We start from the raw sequence: 21,859 nt of genomic DNA on the forward strand, positions 1-21,859 counted from the left end.
AATCAGGCCCTGGAGCGGAGGACCGTGATCGGCCAAGTGCGTTTTCGAGTTCCCGCATGGTGAATGGGGCATTATAACTTTCACGATTCGAGGAGCGGAAGTTAGGTGGCCTAGCCTCCTCTGCCTGTTTGCGGGGGAGGAAGGCAGGGTGGTAATGAGCGGAGCTCGAAACCTCTGCGAAAAAGCGGCCGAAGGCATTGGCGACAGCCTCAGGGGCCACAAGGACGTCATTCGCGACCGTCAAGCCAGAAACGGGTGAGTGGACCTTAGTGCCAGATAGCCGGCGCAGGCTACCCCAGACAACAGAAGGAGTAAAACTGTTGAAGGTGCTTGTGAAAGCAGCCCAGCTGGCTTTCTTGCTTTCTTTAATAATACGACGACACTGTGCACGTAATCGTTTATAAGTGATACAATTCGTCACTGTAGGGTGGCGTTTAAAGGTGCGTAAAGCACGTCGACGAGCACGTAAAGCGTCTCTACATGCTGCGGTCCACCAGGGACCGGTACGCAACGTGGAGAAGAAGTAGGGTGAGGGATAGAATATTCAGCAGCAGTGAGAATGACTTCCGTGAGGTGTGCGACCTGATTATCGCAGCTTGGGAATGTTTGATCCTGAAAGGTCGCCCTGGAAGAGAAGAGCCCCCAGTCTGCTTTGGAGATGCTCCAACTAGCAGAGCACGGAGAGGGGGTATGCTGCAGGAGATGGATAACACACGGGAAGTGGCGCTCGAATATGCATCAGAAGGGCATACCACTCAAACCGGCGTGCAAGTTGGGTAGTACATATAGAGAGGTCTAAATGGGATTAGGTGTGAGATGTGTCCGAAAGAAAAGTAGGGGCCCCAGTATTGAGGCAGACAAGATTGAGCTTGTTGAACAGATCTGCTAACAGGGAGCCCCTCAGGCAGGATGCTGGAGAGCCCCAAAGGGGATGGAGGGCATTTAAATCTCCAGTTAACAAAAATGGTGCAGGTAGCTGAGTAATAAGCTGCATCATGTCTGCCCTGGTAACGGGAGATGACGGAGTGTAAACGGTACAAATGGAAAATGTAAAAGTGGGGAGAGTAATTCGGATGGCAACTGCCTGCAGGCCGGTGTGCAACGTGATGGGATCGTAGTAAATATCATCCCGGACCAGCAACATAATCCCTCCATGAGCTGGGATACCTACCACAGGGGGTAGGTCAAAAGGCACAGAGGTGTAGTGTGCCAAGGCAATTTGATCGCATGGGCGTAGCTTCGTTTCCTGGAGGGCTACGACGAGCGGACGGTGCAAGCGGAGCAGCAACTTCAAGTCCTCTCGGTTGGAGCGAATGCTGCGAATATTCCAGTGAATAAGTGCCATCGTAAGAAAAAAAAAAAAGGGAAGATGAAAGAAGGGGTCACCTCGAAGGCCGCTGAGGGCCTGGCTTCGAGCGAGCACTGCCGCCGCTATCAGTAGGCGGACAGTCAGCGTCCATTGGGTCTATATGTTCATCGGCCATCTTGGGAAGATGGCCGGGAGGGGGAGCTTCCTCCGCCGGTGAACGGCCAGAAGTTCAGCTACCAGCGGTGCGGCCAGGCGAAACGGATGACGGCCTGGGGCGGCAACCGCTGGGTGGCGCAGGAGAAGAAATGCGCCGTGGCGGAGAAGAACTGTGCGTCCTATTAGCCTTCTTGGAAGGTCGTTTGGTGGAAGTACTGGTCGATGGCTGGGAGGTTGAGGTACGTAGGAAGTCTGCACGGGACGGTTCCTTCTTGAAGGCCCGTGCATCTGACTTCTGGGTCTTCGTCTTAGCAGAAGCTGATGAAGGGGCTGGTGTCTGTGCGGTGATGGGAGGAAGAGGAGACGTCGACCGCGTGATCTTAGCACTGGCCGAACGGACGACCGTGGTGCTGAAGGTCAGATCGCAGGTCTGGGTTGCCACCTCCCTGGTAGTCCGAGGAGAGGCGAGGACAGTACTGTATTTCCCCGCTGGGAGCAGCGTGGGCTTCCTACTAGCCAATAGCTTGCGAGCAGCCGAGGTGGACACTTTCTCTTTGACCCGAATTACTTGGATACAGCGTTCTTCCTTATAGACAGGACAGTCGCGGGAGGATGCGGCATGGTCACCCGGCCAGTTCACACAACGAGGAGACTGAGGTGGACAGTCACCCTCATGGGCATCCCTGCCACAAGTGACACATTTAGCCGCATTGGAACAAGACTGGCGAGTGTGATTGAAACGCTGACACTGGTAGCAGCGCGTAGGTGTCGGGACATAGGGGCGAGCAGAAATAACCTCGTAGCCCGCTTTGATGCGCGATGGCAGCTGAACACTATCGATAGTCAAGAAAAGTGTCCGGGTCGGTACAAGGTCATTGTTGACCTTTTTCATGACCCTGTGGACAGCCGTCACGCCCTGCTCAGCGAGGAAAGATTGAATCTCCTCTTCAGTCAAGCCGTCGAGGGATCTAGTATAGACCACACCACGAGACGAATTCAAAGTTCGGTGAGCCTCCACCCGGACAGGGAATGTGTACAGGAGTGTGGCCCGAAGCAGTTTTTGTGCCTGAAAGGCGCTCTCAGTTTCGAGTAATAAGGTACCGTTACGCAACCTGGTACAAGATTTGACAGATCCGGCTATGGCATCGACGCCCTTCTGGATAACGAAAGGGTTGACAGAGGAAAAATCCTTTCCGCCCTCAGATCGAGAAACGACGAGGAACTGTGGGGCAGGCGGTAGTACTTTTGTCACTGGTAGCTGGTCACGTTTCCGTTTTTGGGCAGAAGTCGAGAGAGGAGTGAAATCCATTGCGGAGGAATCCCCCATGATTGCCAGCGTCTCCGATGGCGCGCTACTTCCTTGTGGGGACCCTCCCAGAGGGCACTCCCGCCTTAGGTGAATGTTTACACCTCAGGTCACACCTCCCGAGAAACAGATGGAGGGACCAATCGGCATGGTCAGAAGGTATCAGCTCAGGCAATCACCCCTCCCCGGGCCTGGCCTTTACCAGGGGGTACGCGCGTGCCTTACATGCCTACCAAGGGCGGGGAATTACGCGTTACCCCGTCACCGGCTACACGTGCGAACGCGTGGGTCGGCCTTCAGGCGCGCACAGGGAGGAAGGAAGAAGAGGAAAAAGGAGAGAGAGGGGGAGAGAGAGAGAGAGGACAGTGTCTCAAACGCCAAGGCGGAGACCAGAGAAGGCAAGGAGAAGAAGGCAAGGAGAAGAAGGCAAGGAGAAGAAGGCAAGGAGAAGAAGGCAAGGAGAAGAAGGCAAGGAGAAGAAGGCAAGGAGAAGAAGGCAAGGAGAAGAAGGCAAGGAGAAGAAGGCAAGGAGAAGAAGGCAAGGAGAAGAAGGCAAGGAGAAGAAGGCAAGGAGAAGAAGGCAAGGAGAAGAAGGCAAGGAGAAGAAGGCAAGGAGAAGAAGGCAAGGAGAAGAAGGCAAGGAGAAGAAGGCAAGGAGAAGAAGGCAAGGAGAAGAAGGCAAGGAGAAGAAGGCAAGGAGAAGAAGGCAAGGAGAAGAAGGCAAGGAGAAGAAGGCAAGGAGAAGAAGGCAAGGAGAAGAAGGCAAGGAGAAGAAGGCAAGGAGAAGAAGGCAAGGAGAAGAAGGCAAGGAGAAGAAGGCAAGGAGAAGAAGGCAAGGAGAAGAAGGCAAGGAGAAGAAGGCAAGGAGAAGAAGGCAAGGAGAAGAAGGCAAGGAGAAGAAGGCAAGGAGAAGAAGGCAAGGAGAAGAAGGCAAGGAGAAGAAGGCAAGGAGAAGAAGGCAAGGAGAAGAAGGCAAGGAGAAGAAGGCAAGGAGAAGAAGGCAAGGAGAAGAAGGCAAGGAGAAGAAGGCAAGGAGAAGAAGGCAAGGAGAAGAAGGCAAGGAGAAGAAGGCAAGGAGAAGAAGGCAAGGAGAAGAAGGCAAGGAGAAGAAGGCAAGGAGAAGAAGGCAAGGAGAAGAAGGCAAGGAGAAGAAGGCAAGGAGAAGAAGGCAAGGAGAAGAAGGCAAGGAGAAGAAGGCAAGGAGAAGAAGGCAAGGAGAAGAAGGCAAGGAGAAGAAGGCAAGGAGAAGAAGGCAAGGAGATTATGCAGGGGAAAGAGTAAGGAAGACAGTGAGGTGGAGAAGAGAAAAGAAAGGAACCAACCAAAGGAAGGAAGAAACGAGAAGTGAAAAAGCAAAATGACCGCAAATAGAGGTCGTGGAACCGTCCGTCTCCGGACGCAGGCACTAACTACCCCCTTGAGGGGGAGGGACTCCTTTTAGTCGCCTCTTACGACAGGCAGGAATACCTCGGGCCTATTCTTACCCCGGACCCGCAGGGGGGAAAACATGGGCTTGGCGATGGCGAACGTGCCCCCATCGGTCCGAGACCAGACTAAATAGTGGGGGAAGTACTTCACCCCAAGCTGGCAGGCCTGTCCTTCCTCCCAGGGAGTGGCCAAGGGGGAAAGGGCAGGAGAACCAGAGACAGTACCTTTCTTTTTAAAAGACTCGGCCGCAGAGCAACCTGATACATGTTGACGTTTCATCTGCGAAACGTCCGCCCCGATACCACCCACTCCGACCAGGGGCTCCCTCCACGTGCGCCACCCAGCCTCAGGAAGGGCCACCTGGCAGGATGACCATTGCCGGGAGTCCTGATGCCCCAAAGAGACGGGCATCTACTCCTTGGCCGACGTGGGGAGGGTGCAGCTCAGGTATCGGCAGTACGATCCCTGTGTTGTCAGGGGGCTACAACCTAGAGGGTACATGACGACCCCACCAAAATGGAGGTCAAACCCCAAGGGGGACCATCACATGGAAGGCCGAAACGGTTGCAACTCCTTTTAGTCGCCTCTTACGACAGGCAGTAATACCTCGGGCCTATTCTTACCCCGGACACACAGGGGAACTAACGTGCTTGACACATGCACTTTTAGTTGATGTTGTTGTGACCTCTTCTAGGCCTACTAGAAGTGGAACATCTTCTGCTGATGATCCAGGAATCTGTTCTTGACTCCTTTTGGGGATATGTGGCTCATTTGTGGATGTAACCACTTCATTTCCATTTGTTGCATTCGGAACCTCTTCATCTTCAAGGACAACATCTCTGAAGATCTCACATTGTTGTAAGTCATCATGCTGAAATTTGTTTGGATTGAAAGGGCAAATCCCACATGCCTTAAACCCTGACTGCCCTTTGTCCATGGTGGCGACCTTAATGTATGCCTTATTAAAAAGTTCTGCTAACTCATATGGTGTAATTTTTTGATACACCTGTGACTCCATATACATGTCACATTCACGACTGAAGGCTGATTTCAAAGAAGAAAAGAATGTAATATCTAGTGGTTGAAACTTGTGAGAAGTGTGTGGACGTATGGTTACCATGACAATAGAATGTTTTTTACAAAATTTAAAAATATGACGTGAAATGTGGCTGCTGTGATTATCTAAAATCAGCAGCATAGGGTCATCAGTAGTTGATTTTACATTGTTCTGAAAATGTTGGATCCATTCGAATAATGACTCATTGGACCAGCCATTGATGGAACAACCATACATTACTGCAACTGGTCCACCTTTACTCAAGAGATTTGACATCCTCTTCCTGGGGAAAATAAACATAGGGGGGATGTAGGTACCAGCAGCACTGAAACAACATATCGCAGTCACGTTTTTCCTCCTTCCCCAAGACGTGGCCCCACCTCTCTGTTTAACACCTTTAGGAGCCAAAATTCTCTCGGGCTTTTGTACAGTATTTATGCCTGTTTCATCGATGCGGAACACTCACCCCTCTTTAAATTTATATTTTTTAAAGACTTGTTCTAAATTTTTAAAATAGATGACTTATCAAAATTGTTTGCAATGTTGTTAGCCTCTGCATACTCAAATGCAATCTTTCGCATCTGGATGCATGTAATGCCATAGAACAGCTTGGCCATTGTAATAACATGGTCCCTAATCTCATTTTCCTGTCCTGTCGAAAATGTTCGGTTTCTTCCAAGTTTTGGACCTTCCGTATTTTTAACCTTCCTTCTCGTTTGCAGAGTTGCTTCATGAATCCCGAAAGCTCTCGATACTTTTATTTTTCTTCCAGATTTGATGGCGTCAAGAGCCTTACAAAGTTCCTCCATTTTGCTTTCTGGGTTTTTCTTTTATAATATAAGAACATCTGAAATTAAAAAAAACACGTTAGTATCGAAAATATAACCTGCAAGGGGGAATACCACGCACTTCAACAGCTGCGTGGCATTATCCCACCGTAAGTTCGATGACTAACCTAAACATAACTCGGCACCTAATTCAAATAGCGGGACAAATCTACAATTAAATTAAAGGTTTCATGTAGGGTTAGTAGTTGATATGCAAGAATTACATTAAAGCAACATATAGTAGCACTCACCTTGCAAAATACAGTTGACCAAAATTACATGAGACACACTGAAAGTAAACAATACTTCACTGCTCCAACAATGCCACTGGAAAATGGCTGGCATAAGCTGCGTAGTAGTTGTTACTCCTGCCGGCAGGATGTAGCACCAACTGAGAACAGCTTGCGCCATTCCAACTGCGTAAATCGCCTGCGTGGGATTACCCACATGCGTGTAATTCCCCCACCTTCCCCCCTAATACTTAGTAATGCAGTGTACCACGTTTTTATAAAGTTGTTCTATCCTCCAGGCCTTTTTTCTGGGCGTAAACCGGTGACGAGAGAGAAAATCCTGCCGATCTGATTTCAGAGTTCCCTTCTCTACAGTCAACACAGTCAAGTTGGACAGTGCCATTTGTCACTGTTGTGAAAGTAGGCTTTAACGGGTTTTAACTTACTCACGCTTTTGCCAGACACAGTGGATCGTGGAATTTCAAGAACCAAGTCATTTCACTCAACCAGAGAACGTTTTTTTAATCAATTGTTTATAATGGATTGAAGGAAGTCCTGCAGCTCCAGACATTTATCATAATTGCTGTACATAAACTTTGTTTTCAGTTTTTCCTTGTGAAATGATATATTTTAAGTAGCTTTTCAGCATTACGTATAGGGAAACTGTTTCACGATGGTCCTGGAATCTAGTTTCCGTGTTCACTACTACTGTGTCAGTTACCTCGAATACTAGCCTTCATTTCTGAATACGTACTTCTGTTTCGTTACAATTCATTTCAGATACTCCTGTTTAATTTATAAGGTTCTTACCTTCCACTTTGCGTTTCATACATATTAGTCTCACTAGCCTTAATGCAGTTTTCTGTTTCAGTCTTACAGCGCCGTATGTCAACAGTTTTACTTTGCAGAATGTCTAACAAGATACTTGTATGCAGGAAAATCTAATTCTACAGCTGTAGTAGAAAAAGCGAAGTCTGGTGATCAAGTATACTATTTATCCCAATTGGTCGATGTGAAGAACTGTAATCCCACCCTTGCTTGTCTATCACATTAAATGCTGCTTATGCCCTAAGTGGAGAATGGTTTTTACAGCACGTGAATAAACACCTTGTTTCACAAGGACTTTATAGTTTAAATCCCCCTTTCCTCAGAAGTTAACTTGTTTTATCCTAACAGCTAAAAATGCGTGCAATCTTGGTTTGCTACAGAAATGTTTAATTGCGTGATTTTTTTATGTACAGAGGAGGGTCCAACTGATGTGCACAGCAGTGGATAAGAACCGCACGAGGATACGTTCGTTTCACTATAGGATGTACACAATGTTTCCGTGCCTTTGCACTACAGCAGTCTTATGTTTGCGATACTAATTTGTTTTGATCAATATTCTAACTGCTTAGCATTTGCAGCTAAACAGTGGTTATGCCTTGTGCACAAGTTTTTAGAGAAGTCATGAAACCCTGTCGATCTCAACTCTCCTGATTACTCATGGCCTAGTCGAGACATCCGCGTCGGCTTGTGCTGATATAAAAGGACTTAATATCTCTTGACACTTGCTCTCAAGGAATGTTTTTAAATTCACTTCAAACCTATTCTTTAACAACGTCCGTAATACTAGCTGTTTAATCATGGTCGGGAAGTGCCCGTAAGTACTCCATGATGCTAAATGATCTTCCGTGTATGGTTCTTATTCTGCCAAGAATTTCAAAAGTTCTAAAATTTTCTTCATTTACTTACGCCTCAGATTCGTCACGAGTTTGAAGACAACTTTTGCCGTGCTGAAAAGCAGATAGTCTTAATGCATCTATTATACTTTTTTTGGTAACCTTCTCGTGTTTCATAGCTCCAATCTTGCTGCTTCCGAAAGAGCATGGGAAATTCTTACTGTGCTTAGCTTATTGTATTTAACAGCTGCCGTGACTTGTCAAATTTAACCTTGGTGCTTTTTAGCATTCTAAATAAAATTTTGAAGCCTCTTCGCCTAGCCCCCTCTTACGCCATTAACCGTCAGTCATTCCAAACATCACACAGTAACAGTAAGAACAAAATAAGTTTTTCCTTACAACGCTGCTACCTAACCATCGTTTTGAATTTTACTATTGTGTGTGCAATCTTCTTACAAATTTTTCCTAAAATCTTTAATAGACAAAATGTGTAAGCTTCCGTTCTTACACTCCTCCAGAGACAAGTAAAGAATGCAGGGTTTTCAACTAAAAAATTTTGCGGGTCTCGTGATGAAATAAACGCGTACATGGGAATTTGACGTAGGCGGCAATAGCATGCTTTGCAACAGTGATTTAACTATTAGACATCTTAACGTTTTTCTTTCGACAACCGTGTCAAGACATTGTCGCTGACACCTGACAGGATACGCCGAAACATACTTCACTAGTGGGTTTATCATTACCACTCCTTAGTGCTTAATTCATGTTACAGGTTTCACCACAAGCATGCCTATCTTGATTTGAGATCCTACGAACACACTCCAGTACTACGAACGAAAGAAGTAAGGCTACTAAATTTTAATCTGAGGTACAATGAAAACACAAGCTACTCGCTGTCATCTTGCAACAACAAATGATTAATTCACATTTATTTTAAACGAATCAGGAATGTCTTTTTGTTCTTTGTGTTTCGCATTCTTCCCGGCTTGCTGCTGGCGTGCAAGGCGGTGCTAAGGCCAGTATTAGACTTTTTTTTTACAAAGATATTTCAGATATTCGTCAAATTTCTTTGACAAATATCTTTAACGTGGTGCTAACGAGGGGATAACAGTGCCATTTTTCTTCAAATTTCAAGATGGCGGACGGCAACTTATGCACTGCAGTTACTAGTACCACAATTGCATTGTGTGTGTATTTGGAAGAAAAGCGGTAGAGAAAGTGAATGAAGGCTCAGGTTTTCCGTCTAGATAGTGAAAGCACTGAACAAAATTTGTTGCGAGAGCTGCAAGTGTATGAAGTCCTTACATATAAATTAGTTACGTATTTCTGAGAGTAAGTATATGCTCAGTAAAGTGGCTTATGTTACAAAACAATACTCTTAGGAATGCTGTGTGTCCAGAAGACATACTGTGTCACTGCGATTTCTTGATACATGAGAGCTACTCGTTTACAACGCAGCCCACTAATATCACATTGCAATAACCAAAATAAGTGTGAAGTGATTTATAAAGCAATGAAAGGGGAATACGTGAAGGTAAATAAACGTTTAGCACACTTTATGGACTAGAAGAATTTTTAATTTTGAATAATTTAATTGCTGGAATTAGTGTGCCCACAAGAACAAAATTAATAAAAAGTACAGAACAGATGAAGCGCTTTTTAACTTATCGCATCCAGAATTCAAAAATAGACAAAGTATAAAGGAAAGCTATGCAAGAATTTTTGAGTGTGACCACATCCTCTAATCCGGCTTGCTGCATGTATGTTTCCAGATGCAGAGGTGGATGGCTGTAGCTGTGATTGTGGACATGAAGTCGCCTGGAGCATATTCCACCACCCATCAACACACACACTATAGCATCCACTATGCCCCCTTGCTGCTACCCCCCGCCTCACACACACACACACACACACACACACACACACACACACACACACACACGAAGCTAGGTTATTTTTAAAAAAGTCTAAGAAACTGACTTCGAAGCCATGTTTACAAACACTACAGAGCTGTAGCGACGAAGCGGTCACATTTCACATCTCTGAACAGAATATGAACGACTTCTATGACCAAATCTACGGAACTACTGTGAGGCCCTAGATCTGATCATATTTGACGACACGTGTGTTTTGACAAAGTTCCTTATTACACCACCAAATTTCTTTGACATATCTTCGACAAAGATATATGATAGTGTATTCCCGGTCTAAGTAGTGCTCCGTTAGAGAACTCGTGAAAGACGTTACACAGGCGTGTATCCACCTGCTGGCGAGAAGCAGAAAAATCTGACGTCAGCTTTTAAAAACCGCATCCACGCTACAGACGCTCCAGTCCATCACGGAAAAGAAACGGGCTTACTGCGCATGTTCATAACGAGCACAGAATTTCGAGCTGCTATTGGTTACAAAGCTGGGAGTGACGCATGCTACTGGCGGGTGCATATACCAAGTTCTAACGTAAAATATTTGAAAAGATTATGAGTTTACATTGTCAGATCTGATTAAATTCAGTATCAGGAATTATTAATTTGTTGGGTAGGCTCGGCCTCAGGCTTAATGGACGCTTCGCCACCGATTAATTCATGTACGCAAGATCGAAGTTTAAGACTCATTTGGGAAACACTACACACAGCGGTGGCGCAAATCTAATAAATAGAACATACACATGAAACGAAGAATCGGAAATAAAAGAAACACGGAAGGTCGGCCGACTTGCTCTGTTCTGCACGAAGTCACTATTGATTCGTTGAAAACTGAGGAAACAGCTTAGTTTATTGCATCTATATTCTTCCATTCCTTGACGTGTCCCACAAACATCTGCAGATTTCTCCAGAAACACTGAAGACAAACGTCTAGCAGGCTGTTGGCACAGCCGCCCAATATCCCGACAAAGGAAGTTGGTCAGTCAAAACGCCTACTGTTCAATATGTCGACTGGGCGGCGCGCGTGCAGGGGCCTTACCACAACCTTTGGCATTTATTCACATCCATTAGCTTGACCAATTCACCTTTCAACCTAATTTAAACCTCTAGCCATGCTGCAGATCTGTCACACAACCAAGATTCCAGAGGCCGTGGCAGAGAGGGGAGGGGATCGCAAAATCTCTCTGCACTTCATACGTGGCAACAATTTCAAATGCTTCACAGAAACCACGAATCCCACCCATAGTGCTGACGCCAAAAGTGGCAGTTCGTCGCGAGCGGAAATGTGAATTTAGTCCCTCCTACAGGTGAGGTGTGGGTGACGACAGACCACGGCTCGCCTCCACTTCGTGTCGCTGGCTGCCTACACCCGTGTTCTGTGGCTCGCCGAAGGCGGAATGAATCATTGTCACAGGTACCTCCGATCCCTTGTTCTGATAGTTAACACCCCCATAAACGACCAACTTTGACCAATCCGCAACCAGACAAGGGCAAATTTAACAAACACGAACAGGTACAATTTTATCACTTGTCTCACTTTGAAGCGTACCCTGCTCGTATTTTGACAGAGGCCACTAATGCAGATAAAGCAGCTGTGGCTTCGATTTCGACGCCGTTTACAGATGACAAAAAGACGCTAGTCCAGGGAATGGCTTACAGTGGGAGAGATTTATCTACGAAACTCTTCGAAAGGAAATGTTACTCTCAAAACCTGATTACAGTAACTTTATTCGAATTGGCAATGAAACCTGCAATAACTATTAATGTTACTTCGCTCTCAATGGAACAGGCACAGAGATGCGAAGATTTATCCTCATTTCGTCCTCTTATGACAGTTGCTTAAACCAACGTTGGAATATACAGCCCACGTCGCCCGTAGAAGATCTGAACTTATTACTTATTTCGTTGCGCTTCCGTCTCTGTTATGGGTAAAATATATATTCCCATCATAACCTATTCCTGATAGATACAGCACTGCCATTTTGGTAATTGACAGTGCTACTTCGTTTTTACCCTTTATTGTAGTTTCCATATTTCTGGAGACTCGCGATACAGTGAGATAAATTCTAATAAAACTATATTCCACTAAACATCCGGCATCTTAAGCTTTTCGTCAAAAATTTCTCAAAACCCGATGTATGCTTACAGTTTGACAGCACCGTAAAAACACAGTTTACGTTTATTAAATATCGATCGTAAACTGACATCCACTGGTAGCGCACGGGGGAGGGGGAGGGGGGGAGGGTGGAGGGGGCAGCGTCTTAACGTTACTGTAGTCTAACCACTATCCCGTCATAAACTAACACGTGACATCTATTTGTGGAAGCTGTAACCGTCAACATGTTGTACATCGTTAGCTACTTCCAGTTATGGGACACCCTTTGCGCCCGACTTCCAACACTTCCGTTGTGGTTGACCTTTTCAGTGAGCAAATTCTACGAAATTTGACTACAGAGCTGAACTACGAAACTAAGTCTCCCTAAGCAGTTATTGCACAAACCGCCAGAAATCCCGAATTAACATTTGTTCTAACCATTTTCATTTAGCTACTAAGAGTACGCTGAAGCAACTGACTTTTCATCTTTTTCCAAACTAAGTGAAAATTTTTTAAGCAATTAAAGTGGCCCAAAGTTCGCTACACACAGCACGTACTGACATCACGGATTAGCTTTTTCGTAGCGCGCCTATTAAAAAGCCAGCACTCTGTAACAGCTGCACTGCGCAGGATATCACCAAGGAGTGTTCCGTACTCACCGAGACCTGCGCCGTCAGGCAGTGAACAGCGGCGAGATACGAACCCAGGCCGCGCCGCCCGCAGAACACGGACAGCCGCCTCCGCAGCTGTCGCCCTCGTCTCCATTTCGTTGTCACCTACGCGCAAGTCGCCGGATCGCGGTCGAATGAAATGATTCGCAGATGGCGGCCGAACACCCGGAAATGCAACTCCCGTCCAAAATACGCACTTTTTACCGTGAACTGTGGTACTGCTGCTTTCGCTCCTAAATGACACGAAAGCCTCACGCCACAAGCCCGAAGTGAGGCACTCAGTGATACGAAAGTTAATGGGGTAACACCGTGTGACAGATACCGCGTGTATCGACTCCGTACCAGCAATCGACACGGATCACTTCTCGATATCAGACAGACTCGCAACCTACAAGTCGGTAGGGAACTCTCAGGGCAGACTTTCCAGTCATGATTGTATATTTTAATATGTATATTTTAATATGAAGAGTCTTAGTTTCTGCACTGTGCAGCTTATTAAGTTATGGATGAGATGTTAGCTGTAGCAATTCGCTAGGCTACGGAAAACAGTTTCAGTTAACCTTTGAAGGAAATTTGATCAACGCGATATTCCACTTAAGAAAGGAAGATGGCAGACTAGCGTCCACTGTAACGTTACTTTCCTTATTGGTAGTTAAAAGTGAGAGAAATATTCAAATTAATAAAAAAAATATTCTGCGCATTATTATGAGTTTGCCACGGGAAGGACGCGCTACAAATGCGATGCCACGGTGCTCGGGCTCCCTCTTTGTGGACGATTTGCGATCTACTACAGCTCTCAACGGACCAGCTTTCTTGAACGACGTCTTCAAGGATGTCTCGAACGCCTCCACTCTTGGAGCATCGAAACCGGCTTCCGTGTTTCTCCCAGTAAGACCGTTTGTGTTAATTTTTGGCGACGTAAGGAGTTTATTCCACCCTCCTTACATCTAGGACCTGTCAACCTTCCGTTTTCGGACGTCGCTAAATTCTTGGGTCTTATGTTTGACAGAAAACTGTGCTGGTCCTCCCACGTTTCCTATCTTTCGGCTCGCTGTCTGCGATCCCTCAACACCCTCCGTGTCCTGAACGGTACCTCCTGGGGAGCGGACCGAGTGGTCCTTCTCCGCCCCTATCGCGCCTTAGTGCGCTCGAAATTGGAATATGGAAGCATAGTTTACTCCTCTGCTCGGCCGTCTATTCTTCGGCGTCTCGACTCTATCCACCACCGTGGATTACGTTTAGTGTGTGGAGCTTTTTACACCAGCCCCATGGAAAGCCTTTATGCTGAGACTGCTGAACTCCGCTGTCCAATCCGCGAGCTGTCCTTCTGAGTCGTTATGGTAGCCAACTGTCTTCCATGCCTGCTAATCCAGCCTATGACATTTTTTTCGACGCCTCCTTAGATGTAGGGTATGCAGGCCGCCCTTCCTCCCTACTACCACCGGGAGTCCGCTTCCGTCAACTGCTCCATTCTCTTTCCTTCCGCTTTCCTAAAACCTTCTTGAGAACTTGGGGTACAGCACCGCCTTGGCTCCGTCCCCGGATCTGCCTGCTCCGTGACCATTGTCAATTTCCCAAGGATGGTACTCCTTCACTTGTTTATCGTCGGGTATTTGCTGCTCTATGTGCACAAATGAAGGAAGCCACATTTATTTACACTGATGGCTCGAAAACATTGTTAGGTGTAGGGAGTGCCTATATTGTTGACGACACCCCAAATCGATTTCGGCTTCCCGACCAGTGTTCGGTTTATACTGCGGAGCTTTACGCTGTTCTCCAGGCTGTCCAATACATCTGCCGCTATCAGCGGATACAGTATGTTATCTATTCAGATTCTCTCAGCTCTCTCCTCAGTCTCCAAGCTCTCTACCCTGTCCACCCTCTGATCCACTGGATTCAGGACTGCCTGCGCTTGCTCCGCTGTGGGGCGTCTCGGTGGCGTCCCTCTGGCTCCCAGGACACGTTGGTATCTGTGGAAATGAAGCAGCCGATATAGCGGCCAAGGCTGCAGTCTCTCTTCTTCGGCCAGCTATTCGATCGATTCCCTTCGCCGATCTACGGAGCGTTTTATGTCGTCGTGTTGTTCTTTTATGGCACGCACATTGGTCGACACTTCCCCATAATAAATTTCGGACCGTGAAAGCTCTTCCTTGTGCTTGGACCTCTTCCTCCCGAACGCGTCGTCGGGAGGAGGTAATTTTAACTAGACTCCGGATAGGGCACTGTCTTTTTAGCCATAGACATCTTTTAAGCGGCGATCCTCCCCCACTCTGTCCCCACTGCTCTCAGCTGTGGACGGTAAGACACCTTTTAATTGAGTGCCCCTATTTTATCCCGTTACGCTCCCGTCTACAGCTGTCGCCTGAGATATCGTCCATTTTAGCAGATGACACGTGTTCGGCCGATCGGGTTCTCGATTATATTAGTGCTAGTGAGATGACGTCAGTCATTTGAAGCTTTTTTTTTGGGGACAACCAACCCCTTTCTGTAATGGATTTTTAAGCGTTCCTTCTGCTTCTAGCTTCTCCAATTTTTAGTTTCCTTCCCATTGCTGCTGGTTTCCATTTAAGTTTTTTACTGTTTCCTCAGTCACGGACCGGGCGTTAATGACCATAGCAGTTTTGCGCCCTAAAACCAAAACAAAAAAAAAAAGGAATACCATTACCGTTGTATTGGTTGGGTCCTGGTTTTGACTCGTTAAACTGGCCCTGACCTAAAATTTGAGAATCGACATTCCGTAAAGCCTGTTGTGCGGTAGAAGACGACTTTTCCACGCCTGGTGCCTTAACCTGCATAAATTCAGCCACGACCGGTGAAGGCTGCTTACTTATCCAACATCTGTGGCAGAGTGGTTTTAGGCGCTTCAATCCGGAACCGCGCGCCTGCTACGGTCACTGATTCGAATCCTGCCTCGTGCATGGATGTGTGTGATGTCCTTGGGTTAGTTAGGTTTAAGTGGTTCTAAATCTAGTGGTTTGATGAGCTCAGATGTTAAGTCCCATAGTGCTCAGAGCCATCTTCCCCCGCCCTGTCCCAACAAACACACGCACACGCACGAGTAGGATGTTAATTCCCGGATATTTTCGTCAAATGGGTAATATTCGTCCAAATAGTCGCAGGAGGAATAGCTAGCAGAGAAGTATTCACCGTAACCTTAACGGCGGTTCATTAGTTTCAACCAGTAATACGTTGGTCAGGGTTGACATGAACGCCCCATTAACTGTACTCGACAGTGTCTAGCCTTCGAAGTGTGCTGCCTGCTGCTGATCCGTGGCACAGGTGTCGAATCAAGCTGTGTCCTTAGTAGGGACCGGTATAAAGACGTTGCTCTCCACCGATCACAGCCCCACCGTATTCCAGTCGTAGGCGTTTTCTCATCTGGTAATTACATGTCACTTACGAAGAGCCCATATAAGCTTATCATCAGTCATCCCAAGATATTTAGTTGTTTTAGCAACTGGAAAAGTGTGTCGTCGCAGTTGCACCGTTACGGGAAGTGAATCCTGTGATGAGTAGAGACCGAAAGAGAGGACTTGCTATCACATTCCGAAGCCACTTCCTGCACTTCACTCGTGTAGACGTACGATCGCGGCGAGCATTTTCAGATGACAGGACTGAAGAGTACTGGCCTCAAAATATATGCATACGTCATCTACGTACTGTAATATTGTACGACACTGGCAGGGCGGACGTGAAGGTCTGCGGTACAGAGACAGTAAAAAGGGAGCCGAGACTGGTCCCTGTGGGGAGTCTTCTGCTAGTTTTGTGGGTACCAGTGTAATTCTGTGTTGCAAAATGATTGCCTTCCTATTGCTCAGAAAGCATACGTTATGAAAGAGTGGTTTTGGAATCTGGAGTTTCTTCAGTTTTCTCTCTCTCTCTCTCTCTCTCTCTCTCTCTCTCTCTCTCTCCAAGGGTTGACAAGAAGACGTTGTCGTATGCTCTAATGAAACCTATGAACGCAATATCATATAATCAGCCAGAGTGAAATTTCGCTGTGTGTCAAGAACAGTAAAAGGGTTTCAGTTGTCTCTTTTCCTTTTCGAAATCAAAGTTGATTTCCGGTAATAGCTTGTTTTCACACTGCCATTCTAAGCGCCGTATTAATCTTTTCCATTACCTTCGTCGAACACAGTATGATGATGATAGGCAGATATGACTCGTTTTTATCAGATCTTTTTCCCGACTTGTGGATGGGGACACACTACATGTTTTCAGCGAGTGGATTTTAATCTTTTGCGTCCGTAAACTAGCTGTCGTACACAAGAACGATTCTTAAAGTCGGATGTCTGTTTACTGACAGGTTTTAATGTTCTGTATTACATTCCAGATCCAGGTTAATGCAGATTCTTCGCCGGATGGAGTGCAGAAATTGTCTCGATTTTCGGTTTTTGTACGTGAATATTTTCTTGGCTGCAGCTTGTGCTTTCTTAAGGACAAGAAGCTTCTATCATTAGAGATATTTTTGTATTTTCTTAATGCCTCTTTGTGCGATTCAGAATGTGACGCAGTCCTTAAGGAACGCAATCAGGTTGACGGGTGAGTAGTTGTCGGAATATGTAGCTTTCCAGGTGTCGAGACTACCCCTGCTTCATCGATAAGCGACGCAAAGACCTCATAGTATCTTTCACGATTCCCAGTAAAAGTGATAGATTCCACTTTTTCTTCCAGTAGTGCTTCGAGTGAGTTCCAATTGACTTTGTCAACCTCGCAATCACCCGGAAATTGAACACACAGTCTCCGTAGATTGTGCGTTTATCATAATTTGAATAGGCAATGGATCCGATTGCCTCATCATCCCTTGTGGGGCAGTGCATTTCCATCTAGACGAGGTATTCTCTTAGATTAGTTTATTGCAGACCACGACTTGTGCCTTCTTAATGATGGCTCTCCTACTCATTTCAGTGCCGGTCATGGTACCTTTTCTGCCATTGATCTTTCTCCTTCTCCTATCCTGTTCCCAGACCATGGACGTCGCCCACACGACTCCCGCCCTCGGGCGGATTTACCGGTTGGGCTCCGCCTTGCGTCTCTTTGCCGTGATTTTCAGCTTCCTTCTTTGTCCTGTCTTCCTCGCTCCCTCCCCTCCGCCCCTCCTTGGTTAGTTACTCGGCCTCGAATTCGAATGGATCTCCGCCGAGGTTCGAAAGATTCCATCCCCCCGGTGGTGTTCCGTTCCTTCTTCCGCCAAATTTTATGGGAGTTTCGGGATGCTGTTGTTTTTTACACTGTGACCATTTCCCGTTGATTCTCTCTCCCTTCCCGCTCCCCGAAGGATAGGTTACCTCGCTGGTCTTTCCACCGCGCCGATTGGGGTCTATACACTGCACAGGTCTTGTTTTCCCCCTCTTTGTCAGGTTGTATTGATGACGTCCTACGTGACGTGTCTGACGCGATTGTTCGCGCTGCTAGCCTTGCTGTACCGCGCTCATCTGGACTATTTCGCCGCCGGCAAGTCCCGTGGTGGAGTGCGGCCATTGCCATTGCCATCCGTGATCGCCATCGAGCTTTGCAACACCTTAAGAGGCACCCATCCGTTGCCAGCCTTATTACCTTCAAACGCCTTCGCGCTAAAGCCTGTTATTTAATCAAACAGAGCAAACGGGTATGTTGGGAACGATTTGTTTCTTCCCTAGGTTCTAGTGTCCCTATGTCACCGATATGGGCTACACTTCGCTCTCTCCAAGGTTGCCATCGGCAGTCAACCCTCCCGGGCCTTCACCTCCCAGATGGCCTTTGTACGGAACATCTGGCTACGCATTTTCCAATGGCATCGGCATCAGCCTCCTATCCGGCTGCTTTCCTTCACTGGAAACAGTGGGCCGATTCTTCCACCTTATGTTTTACCCCTTGTCAGTCAGAATCTTACAACGAAACTTGTACTGAATGGGAATTTCTTTCCACACTTTCTTGTTCTCATGATACGGCCCCTGGCCCAGACTCCATTCATAACCAACTGCTTCAACATCTCAGTGCTCCAGAACGGCAACATCTTCTCCGGTTGTTTAACCGTATCTAGCTCCAGGGTGACTTCCCTTCTAAGTGGAGGGATAGCATCGTGGTTCCTGTCCTTAAACCTGGTAAGAACCCCCTATTTGTTGACAGCTATCGGCCAATTAGTCTGACCAATGTTGTTTGTAAGTTACTCGAACAGATGGTAGCCCGTCGGCTCAATTGGGTCCTCGAATCTTGGGATCTATTGTCCCCTTACCAGTGGGGCTTCCGAGAGGGACGGTCTCCAATCCATCATTTACTTCGCTTGGAATCTGCAGTTCGGCAGGCTTTTTCCCAGCGCCGCCATTTGGTTGCAGTATTTTTTGACCTACGCAAGGCCTATGACACGGCCTGGCGCTATCACATCTTACTTACCCTTCATCAGTGGGGTCTTCGGGTCCACTCCCGATTTTTATCTGCCAATTCCTGTTCCATCGGTCATTCAGGGTTCGGGTTGGTACTGGTTTTAGTTCTCCACAGACCCAGTAGATGGGCATCCCACAAGGTTCTGTCTTGAGTGTACTTCTTTTCCTCATTGCTATTGATGGACTTGTCGCCTCTGTCGGTCCTTTGGTCGCCCCTGCTCTGTATGTGGATGATTTCTCCATTTGGGTTAGTTCCTCTTCAATGGCCTCTGCAGAGCGGCGGTTCCAGGGAGCTATACGGCGTGCCTCTGCATGGACCCTCTCACACGGGTTTCAGTTCTCTCCTTTAAAATCGCGGGTGGTCCACTTCTGTCGCCGTATTATGATCCACCCTGATCCAGAGCTACATCTCGATGCACAACGATTGCCTGTGGTCCCTCAGTTTCGTTTCCTGGGTCTTCTTTTCGACAACAAGCTCACTTGGCTGCCCCAATCAGACTTCTGGAGGTAGGATGTTTTTGTAAACTCAATGTCCTTCGTTTCCTTTCCCATTCCTCTTGGAGTGCGGACCGTTCCCTCCTTCTCCGTGTTTATCGTGCTCTAATTCTGTCTCCCTTGGACTATGGTTGTCAAGTTCATGGTTCAGCTGCTCCTTCCACACTATACGTGCTGGATCCAGTCCACCATTGTGGTATCCGTTTGCCCACTGGTGCCTTCCCTACTACCCCTGTTGATAGTCTCCTGGTTGAAGCTGGGATCCCCCCCCCCCCTTTCCGTTCGGCGGTCCCAGCTTCTGGTGTCTTATGGACTCGCTATCTGTTCCTCTCCCACTCATCCTTCCTATTCTATCCTGTTCCCAGACCATGGACGTAGCCCACCCGATTCCCGCCCTCGGGCGGGTTTACCGGTTGGGCTCCGCCTTGCGTCTCTTTGCCGTGATTTTCAGCTTCCTTCTTTGTCCTGTCTTCCTCGCTCCCTCCCTTCCACCCCTCCCCCTTGGTTAGTTCCTCGGCCTCGAATTCGGATGGATCTCCGCCAAGGTCCGAAAGATTCCATCCACCCGATGGTGTTCTGTTCCTTTTTCCGCCGAATTTTATGGGAGTTTCGGGATGCTGTTGTTTTTTACACTGATGGCTCTAAATCTGCTGATCATGTGGGGGGTATACCTTCACGTCCTCTGTTGGAACGGAAAATCAGCTGCTGCCACCTACATGTGGAGTGTTCTCTGCGGAATTGATAGCAATTTCCTATGCCCTTACCTTTATTAAACAGTCCGAACACAACCGTGTTTTGTTAATGTACGGACTCAATGAGTGACCTACTGGCTATTGACCGGTGTTTTGCCGCCATACCTTGGTCTCTGCCATCCATGACCATCTCGCTGATATTCACTGTGCTGCTTGTTCCGTTGACTTCCTTTGTGTCCCTGGCCATGTGGGTATCCCGGGTAATAAGCTCGCTGATCGTTTGGCGGGGGGAGCAGTCACTTACCCCCGTTTTCTGTAACCCCTCCTGCAGCGGATTTACCGCTTCACATCAAATCCCACTTCGCACAGTCATGGGCCAACTCTTGGGAGGCTACTTCCCTGTCTAATAAACTTCGTGCGATTAAGGTGACACCAGGCCCGTGGCGTTCTTCCTTTCGCCTTTCCCGAAAGGTGTCGTCTCTGCATTGGCCTTACCAGGCTGACCCATGGTTTTCTTTTGCGTGATGAGCCACCCCCACTTTGTGGTTGTGGAGCCTTCTAGTCAGTAGCCCACATTTTGGTCGAATGCCCCCTTCTTTTGGCTCTGCGTGCTAAGTACAGGCTCCCCTGCACTTTACCTTTGATGTTGGCTGGTGATTCCCGGATGGTCGACCTGGTTCTTGGTTTCCTCCGGGAAAGTGGTTTTTATTCTCAGTTTTAAGGTTTTTAATCTCGCTCTGGTCTTGGGCCAAGAACTGGGGACAGTTCCCGCCTCGCTGCCCGCCCCACTGGGCACCTTCCCCACCTCCTACAGAAGCCCACCGTGCTGGTAGCCCCGCTCTGCCTGCTGTAGAGTCCCACAAGGTTCCCCCGCCCCTCTTGCCCTCTAGACATTTCTACCCGCCCTCCACAGTCCTCATTTATAGTTGCTGCCTGTTCTCGGTCCAGTCCCTCTGTCGCCTGTAGCCAATAGCGAGCGGCACGTGGCAGGCAAATTAACGGGTTCTGGCTGGATGTTTTGTGTTTGTTCTCCAGGCTGTATTGTACTTATGCTGTCACGCTGTGACTTGATAAATAGCTGATGGCTCACGACTGTTTTTTATTGTGTTCGGAGTTAGAACAGGACACAGTAAGCACTGGAAATTTTGTCTTTCTGTTCCCTGAGGAAAGTGTGTTCTCTGTACATTGTGTATGATATTTATAAATATTCTTCAGGTAGGTTTTCATTGTAGAAAGTAGTACATATAGTGCCATGTGACAGACGAAAGTTTTTAAGTACGAAAGAGTGCACACTTATTGAGTTGCGTGGGCAGGAATCTTCGTAAGTGACAGTTCTTTCTCAAACGTTTCTTGCACCATGCAGCTGCCATTGTTGTGGAGTTACCTGCTGCTATTGTGTGGATTTGCAGGAGCTGCTATCTGTTCTGGCCTATTTAATTATTCCTGAGCCTCAAGGTGCTCTTTTGCAGCACATTCTAGTTTGAAACGTTTTGACATGCTTTTCTCAAATGAAGTGACTGTTGTGATTGTAATTTGTCAACAGTTTGAAGCTTTTGGCAGCAGCAATGTGTGTTATGAAAATAAACAAATTACTTTTGACTTATTTTGATAGACACAGGAATGATTTTATCCAAGGAGCTAAGGCATACTC

At 47.2% G+C, this 21,859-nt stretch overlaps 1 protein-coding gene across 1 annotated transcript in view; it reads left to right on the forward strand.

The window, feature by feature from the left end:
* Positions 1-21,859, forward strand: part of LOC126249077 (trichohyalin-like) — a 180,181-nt gene that overhangs the window by 87,378 nt on the left and 70,944 nt on the right. The window contains exon 3 of the mRNA XM_049950728.1: positions 3,165-4,009. Within this exon, the coding sequence (XP_049806685.1) occupies positions 3,165-4,009 (845 nt within the window). The remainder of the gene's footprint in view (positions 1-3,164; positions 4,010-21,859) is intronic.

This window comes from Schistocerca nitens, chromosome 3, assembly GCF_023898315.1.
Source record: "Schistocerca nitens isolate TAMUIC-IGC-003100 chromosome 3, iqSchNite1.1, whole genome shotgun sequence".
NCBI lineage: Eukaryota > Metazoa > Arthropoda > Insecta > Orthoptera > Acrididae > Schistocerca > Schistocerca nitens.